Source organism: Zerene cesonia, chromosome 26, assembly GCF_012273895.1.
Source record: "Zerene cesonia ecotype Mississippi chromosome 26, Zerene_cesonia_1.1, whole genome shotgun sequence".
NCBI lineage: Eukaryota > Metazoa > Arthropoda > Insecta > Lepidoptera > Pieridae > Zerene > Zerene cesonia.
This window is the reverse complement of record NC_052127.1, coordinates 580,003-588,473: the sequence shown is the minus strand read 5'-3', so window position 1 is coordinate 588,473 and position 8,471 is coordinate 580,003. Positions and strand designations below refer to the sequence as shown.

General features: G+C 34.9%; 1 protein-coding gene across 2 annotated transcripts in view; it reads left to right on the top strand.

The window, feature by feature from the left end:
- LOC119837101 overlaps window positions 1–8,471 on the top strand; it is a 59,462-nt gene that overhangs the window by 18,333 nt on the left and 32,658 nt on the right. For both annotated transcript variants that reach the window (XM_038362602.1, XM_038362600.1), the window contains exons 2-3: window positions 4,802–4,872; window positions 5,164–5,420. In XM_038362602.1, the coding sequence (XP_038218530.1) occupies window positions 5,231–5,420 (190 nt within the window). In that variant the 5' untranslated portion in view covers window positions 4,802–4,872; window positions 5,164–5,230. The remainder of the gene's footprint in view (window positions 1–4,801; window positions 4,873–5,163; window positions 5,421–8,471) is intronic.

Below are 8,471 nucleotides of genomic sequence, written 5' to 3'. Positions count from 1 at the left end.
GGTGAAGCTAATGAAAGTATATGTAGGCAACATTCTGTGATACACGGAATACTCGCCTCTGTATTAGTCCTTATATTTAGCTCCTAATTTTATAAATGCGAGTGATTGTCTGTCATTCATTCTCGCCGCAACGGAGTGACTTTTTGATATGATTTTTGTGTTTGTGATAATTATAAGGATATATACTTATAGCTAGATAATTAGAGGCTAAAAGCCTATATCACTTCTTACCGCAATGAGACACTTCATCTCAAATTATCTTGGCTAAATGGCCAAGCGCGAGATTTTAATATCCTATTAATTTCCTATGATCCTACTATCCTACTAATATTATAAATGCGAAAGTTTGTAAGGATGTGTGTGTGTGTTTGTTGCTCTTTCACGCAAAGACTACTGAACCGATTGCAATGAAATTTGGTACGTAGACAGCTGGACAACTGGAATAACATATAGGCAATTTTTATCCCGATATTCCTACGGGATACGGACTTATGCGGGTGAAACCGCGGGGCGCAGCTAATATTATATAAGTGATAAAATATTTAATCCGACATTGGCCTGATGTTGAATTCAAATTATAAATAAAACCTCGAAGGTTAATGAATTGAAAAACCCATAACCCCACTTAACCAAATGTCGTTTTATTCATAAGACAAGATAAAAACAAAGTGTAAATCCGATTAATCAGGATGTCTTAGAAGTTATATATGTAACTTGTAATTAAATTTGTGTTTGTTTATTTGTTGTCTCTGAAACCATTAATGATTGAATAAAAATAAAAACTTTCAATTGTTACCTACTAGATTTTACCGGCGGCTTCGCACGCATTAAATTCGGAGTAAAACGCCTTATCCCCTCTTCTTTTCCTTGTTATTATACATAACTAGCTGCGCCCCGCGGTTTCACCCGCGTAAGTCGTATCGTCGTATCCCGTAGGAATATCGGGATAAAAAGTTGCCTATATGTTATTCCAGTTGTCCAATTATCTACGTACCAAATTTCATTGCAATCGGTTGAGTAATTTTTGCGTGAAAGAGCAACAAACACACACACACCCTTACAAACTTTCGCATTTATAATATTAGTAGGATAAAAACCGTCCTCTTGAATAACTATATCTATTAATAGAACCCCATCACAATATGTTGCGTATTTTAAAGAGTAAGCATACAGGCATAGCAAGACAAACATACATACGGCGGTAAGCGACGTCGTTTTATACAATGTAGTGATTAACTAAAATAAAAGACCCACAGTTAGGGGGTATTTCCCGCACAGTTTGCCCCTATCTCTGTATTAAATTTCATCATAATTGGTCTAGTAGTTTCTGACATTTGCGTGCTCAAAAAAACTCTAATGGGAGAAGTTCATACAGTCTAGAAGGAATGGGCTGGGAAGGGTGTGGAAAAGGAAATGGGCCTCTGACTCCCCACTTACCGTACAAAATACAATAGAATGCTATTATTTCCCACCGGTCTTCTGTGGGGTGTGGTTCTTCTCCGGTACAAGCTGGCCCAATTCGTGCCGAAACGTGCTCGACTCCCACATAAAAAATTCTTCATGATAAAGCGAGATAGGTATTACTTAACCCCGTAAAACCAATTATGTACAGATAAAATCGATTTGTTTGTTTGTCCCACTTTAATGCTGAGTAATTAAAAGTGAACGTTGGTCAGAAGTCAAGGCATTAATTGTAAATCGTAACTCAAATATTTTGTTTTTTTATATTATACTTGCTGCATCTAGCGGTTTCACCCACGTCAATCCGTATCCCGGGCGAATATGGGGATAAAAAGTTGCCTATATGTTATTCCAGTTGTCCAGATGTCTACGTACCAAATTTCATTTCAATCGGTTCAGTAGTTTTTGCGTGAAAGAGCAACAAACACACACATCCTTACAAACTTTCGCATTTATAATATTAAGGATTAAGGATATTAGTAGGATTATATTTAATCATCCAATCAATGAAAGAACGAATCTCTGTAATCATCTAAAAAGAACTATGACACAGACTAAGAAAATTACGATGGGATAGTTGGTTTTCGTATTGTTTTATTCACAGCCAGCCCAGACAGATACTACACTTCATTTATATGTATATCTTGCATTATTTAAAAAGGGCGGCAAAATCCTCTCTTGACCTTTGCTGAAGGCCTGTAACTTACCTTGTTCGACCATTTTCGTCGACCGCCATTTTAGTTTCCGTGGGCTTAGCAATGTCAACCACAGACTTACATATTTGTCTTTTGCTGAATAAAACTCATTCATTGATCTGTGACATTGGTTGTAAACTAGTGAAGTCATCAATAAATATAGCTTTTGAAATAAATCTCAAATAACATGTTAATTTACTTCCATTATATTTCCTTGGTAATTGCTCACTCACACCACTTTTATTTTAATTATAGTTAAAAAAAACATGCTTTAATTAAATTATCAATTAAATCCTATCCTGTCCTAGCCTACTATCCTACTAATATTATAAATGTGAAAGTTTGTGATGATGGATGTATGTTTATGTTTGCAACTCTTTCAAGAAAAAGCTGTTGAACCGATTGCAATGAAATTTCGTGCGTAGATAGCTGGACAATTGCAATAACACTTAAGCAACTTTTTATCACAATATTCCTACAGGATACAGACTTACGTGGGTGAAACTGCGTGACGCAGCTAGTTGTCTATATAGGGCTAATACCATTGAAATTAGCCGTATTAAGAATAAAACCCCTTTCTATTTTAATGGAAACGGTAATATATATTTATTACCAAATAAATTAATTAAAAGTACCAGGCAAACATGATAAGCGAAGAGGTTTAAGGCCGCGTCGGCGCCTTGGCACTTCCCACATCTGCCTACTAAACAGCGTTTAAGGAAACTTAAGTATTTCTCGCTATTACACACGCTTTTGTAATGATTTTTGAGCCTTGGTGATATTTTAATTTTTCATTACATCACTTTAATGAGATGGAGGCGAAAGTTTGTAAGGATGTGTGTGTGTGTGTTTGTTGCTCTTTCACGCAAAAACTACTGAAGCGGTTGCAATGAAATTTGGTACGCAGACAGCTGGACAACTGGAATAACATACAGTCAACTTTTATTCCCGATATTCCTACGGGATACGGACTTACGCGGGTGACACCGCGGCGCGCAGCTAGTAGCTTAATATAACAAAAAGTGTCCTTAAAACTTTTCATGAGAATTTTTTTCCGTCTTTAAACATATATTGGTACTTAAGGAAAAACTATTTTCCTGTACGGATTTCGTAAAAATGTTTGTCGGTGTTTAAAAATTTCTATACATAATATTGTGTTATTATACCATATATGGAATATAAAGCATAATAACAATGAACGCAGTTTGTAGGCAACTATTTCTTAACACTGCCGGAGTTACTGTAAATATAAATAAACTAGCTTTTACCCGCGGCTTCGCACGCGTTAAATTTGGAGTAGTTTAATAAATGTTATACATGTAAACCTTCCTCTTGAACTACGCTATCTGTTAAAAAAGACGCCATCAAAATCCGTTGCGTAGTTTTAAAGATTTAATCATACATAGGGACAGGGACAGAGAAAGCGACTTTTATATTATGTAGTGAAAAAAAAATAACTAATAAACATTTCATATATTTCGAAGTGACGATATATTGCAAGTATTAAATCGTAAACTATTGAGGTTTTTATCGATTCATCCCGGTTAAAGCGACCTTTATTAATTTTAAATTAAATACACGTTACATATTGAGAACACATCGAGCATATTAATGACTAGTGCTCCGCCCGGGCTTCGCCCGTGGTACATATACACCTATAGCCTTCGTCAATAAATGGGCTATCTAACACTGAAAGAATTTTTCAAATCGGACCAGTAGTTCCTGAGATCAGTGCGTGACAAACAAACATGATTGTGTTCAGTTCAGTACATAAAATTGTGTAAAATTACCATCTAATTCTTGTTAGATATTCCGATTTGAAAGTAGTTTTAAATAATTGTCAGAACTTTGTCCAAATTTAAATGGGATCACACGGGATTCAGCTTGCAAATGTATTATCAGAATCGGTTCACCCAATCGCAGGTTTTATGGTAACAAACAAAATAATATAGTCGAATTGGGAACCTCCTCCTTTTTTCAGTTTTAATAGGAAATACTATTCTAGTTATCTAGACAGAGATTTAGGCTTTCAAAACTAGATCGATCTTTATACTAGCGGAATGCTAATTTCTCGGATTGCATTAAAACACGCATCAAGCTATTACTTAATATATACTTAACATCGAAAGTGAGGTAATGGCTGACCGATTGACCACATTGCTATGGCCGTGTTTGTAAGCTGTTTATCTTAACCGATTGCACAAAGTGAGGTTCTGAAGTTTTTTCTTTTTTTTAACATTAACTACATTTAGGAAAAGTTGCCTCTAATTCGGTATAGTATTTATACTCGGTACTGGGTGCATACATATGATACTTTTATAATCATATAGCTGTTCGTCCCGGCTTCGCCCGTGGTACATATATAACCTATGACTCAGTGAAGTTGCAGCTAATAAAATATAATAATTTTATCGAAGAACTTTTGTCGGTCCAGTTGTTTTTGCGTAAAAACGTTACAAACATACAAAAATACAAACGTTTCCTCTTTATAATATAAGTGTAGATATTTATTGTGTCTATAGACAGTAATATTTAATAACTAATACGCAAATGACTTTCAAATCTCCTGCCGGAACCTCAAAATGTAGTTTAATCACTATGATTTGTTAATATCATAAAATTTATATAAATATCTTTTGTTTCAGGTCAAGATGCAAGATACATAGTGTGCGACGGAGACAGCAATAGTCATGTTATTGTTTCTTAAAACACACAGGTGAGTGAAAAGTGATTTGATATATGGTTTTGATCAACATATCGCGTGTTAGATTTCTCTGAGGACGTGTTATTTAACTGGGGATACAGAGGAAAGAGAAAAAGTTGTTCAGAATATGAAATTTTTTGATAATTTCTTCAAGAATGATATTTGGGGAGGTTCTATTAAATTTCTGCACACTGTACTTTTATACATAGAAAGCAGGAGTATGTGGTTTGTAATCAGAAGTCTATAGTCGTAGACCTTAAAATTCTAGCATAAATAACGACTGGTACACCATCGCTTTTGCAGATAAAAAATACTGATGCTACGAGACAAATAGCCAACGAGGTACCAAATCCAGGTGCCTCTGTACTCAATGACCAATGAAACTAGTACTAAGGCAGACGCCCAACACGGCGATGAGGTAGCAAATACCGAGGGAAATACCGATACAAATACCGGTGCGAATACCGAAACGAAAACCGGTAACAGTAACGAAACGAAGGAGCCCAAAGAGGGCAAACGAACAGTGTCATTTAATAGAGACGTACACGTTAAAAGATTCGGTGAGTTCCTCAGAGTTTTGGGACTGTCGCTTACATTTAATACGACTAATTCAGGCTCTGTTAGGCAGACAGCTCTTTACGTAATTATTCATTTAAAACATATAAAAACATTCATTGCGATTGTAACAGTACCTATTTTGAAATCGCTTGAATTGATTTTAATTTGATTTCACGGTAAAATTTAACCTTGAAAGTATTGACTAACTGGTATTTGTATTAACTTATGTGAAACACCAATCGAATTTACGATTTCAATGATTGTGGATTTAGCCTAGAAAATAATGTTTCATATCGAATACAGAAATATTCAATGAGAATTCAAAGGGAAAAACCTATAAAGAGGCAAATGGAAGCAAATTTGTACTCTATTTAGAATAAAATAAAACCGAATTTTAACTGTTTAGACCGCTGTCAGTTTAACAGAGCCACGTCTCTACTAATGAAATGACTTACTATCACTGTTCTTATGTAGTATTTACCCTATTGACAAAGCTAATTATTGTTTACAATGTGTTCCTTCTGTAAAGTTTGCATGTGTGTGTACTCACTTATAGATATATAAATTTTGTGTAAAGATAATCTTTGTTGTGTATAAAGTATTAATAACCTATAACAAATTTTAGATACTCTCGGTATTTATAACGGTATTTTTAAATACCGGTTTGAATCTGTTTTTGAAGGAATACCGAGTTCCATACCGGTGTGTTTAAAATATAAGGTCGTGGATGTTTTGTTTCTAGTATAGTATTGAATAAATATGTAAATATGATAATAATATCTTTACAATATTGAGTTATTATATAATAAAAATCGTATCGAAATGCGATAGCTATTACGAACAAATACTGGATAGGTATGAGGCTCATACTACTGTTGAGTTAGTATTTTCTTGTGTTTGATTTTACGCGAGTATTGTACATTTAGAAATTGAAGACTTAAACGGAGAGATTCCCCGTGACCACGCTCGCTGTAAAGTTTTCGAAACTTCGGGTTAATAATAATGAATAAATCGCGTTTAAAATCCGTCTTTAATTTCTCCTGTATAGTTTTTAAATAATCCGAACCTAATCTAACTCATCCTACCTACCGAAAAATGCATTAAATTATAGGTAAGAAAAAAATAGATAAAATAAAATAAAAAAGAAATCGAGAAATTTAGCAATTGCATTCGCAATAGTTTGTTACACTTTTCCTATTCAATATATATTTTTTAATTTTATTCTATTAATAATACTATTTTAGTCGAAATAATTATTATATTATAATTTTTTTTGTTTATTTTTTTTTCATGGAATATATTTAATAGGTACGTCTATTCATCGCCGCCTCCTTGGTACAGTGGTTAACGCGTAAGCGTAGAACCGAGGGGTCCTGGGTTCAATTCCCGGTGGGGACGCACAAAAAAAAATGTCTCGGTCTGGCAGGACACAGAAGACTGATCACCTACTTGTCCCTAAAGAAAATCGATTAGTGAAACGGATGTACATCATCTGCCCCATACCCCACTAGGGGACACGGGACTTTACTTTTTTCTATTCATCGCCACTTAAAATTTTTATGACGACAAAAATATTATGCGCTGTGTCTTAAACTACAAAATGCATCCGTATCTTTTTCAACAAAAAAAAAAATCTATTAAACATAACATCCGTTTAATTATTGCTCTGCTGAAAAATCGGGGTCAGCTTGATCACGATTCGTGATTCGATTAATAAACGCAAAAACATTACACATGCTTTTTGTAATCAATAAATATTCGATCCGCATACAACGGGAGATATAACAAACACAATTAGACTTCTTATAGAAGCAATTTTAGTCGTCATCATAGTATTAACCTTTACGATTACAATTGATCAATAAGTTATATAACTTTCTTCTTTGCCAATAACCTATTAAAAACATTTAATGGGGTGTAATTTGAACATGTGTTTCGTGAGCACATGAGTTTGTAAAATCTGCTTATTTAATCTTTTTATTTACTAAGTATAACTGGTGTAGCTAAAACAAATAAATAGGACGCCATAATGGTTTTAAAGATAGATACGGATTCCTGAAGAGTCAAGGTCGTTGCTTCACGGTGATTAGTTTCGCATGAACTAACTGAAAATTTCACTTGAAATGGGATTTAAACAAAAAAATTAAATAGAATAATACGCATTTTCATGCTTTTTGGTTTGATTTTACGTATGTTTTATTTAAAATAAAGATATAATATTATATTCTGTACAAAGTTTGAAGTAAATGTAAAAGTTATTGCGTCCGTTTTAAAGTGAGTCAAAATTGAGGCTAAAAGAGGCAGTTATATTTGTCTTCTTTTTATATCATAGCGGACAGCTGAGCTAGTGGTTTGCCTTATGGTAAACCACTAGCTCCACCACACCATCACCCATGAATTTCATTGTGACTGCGCTGAACACTTTAATGGGAAATTAGATGGGGAACAGAATGACGACTGGAAAGATGACTGGGAAGTGTGGGGAAAATAAAAGGAAGAATTCGTACCGAAATGTGCTCGACTCCCAATTTAAACCAATTACATACAAACTTGTACGCGAAACTAGTAATAAACGCTTACTAGTTTAGAAAGCACCGGGGTTAACCCCGCATAATTCCCGATTGCCCATGTCCTTTCTCGGATCGCAAACTATTCTTGTGACAAATTTCATCCAAATGGGTTCAGTGATATAGGCACGAAGACACAGACAGACTTTTTGCATTTATATTCCCCTTCCCCTTCCCCTCGGATCTCGCTCGCGAATAGACGTCTAATAAGTTTGTTTCTGTTTTTCTTATAAATAAATTAAACAAATTTCAAATAATGATATTCCTGTAAAAATAGGAGTGCATAAAATATCAAGAGGTTAATGTATAAAGTGTTTACGAGGACTGCTGCGCGCCCAGTAAGTGCACTAATCGGGCTTAACCCCGCCCTCTTGGAAGCCCCGCCCGCCCCCGTCCAGCCTCTTCAAGCAGCTGCCAATCGGTTGTCATCCGCAGTGAGTACCTACACCTCTTGCAATTGCTGCGTTCCTGGTACCTCGAGCGCGG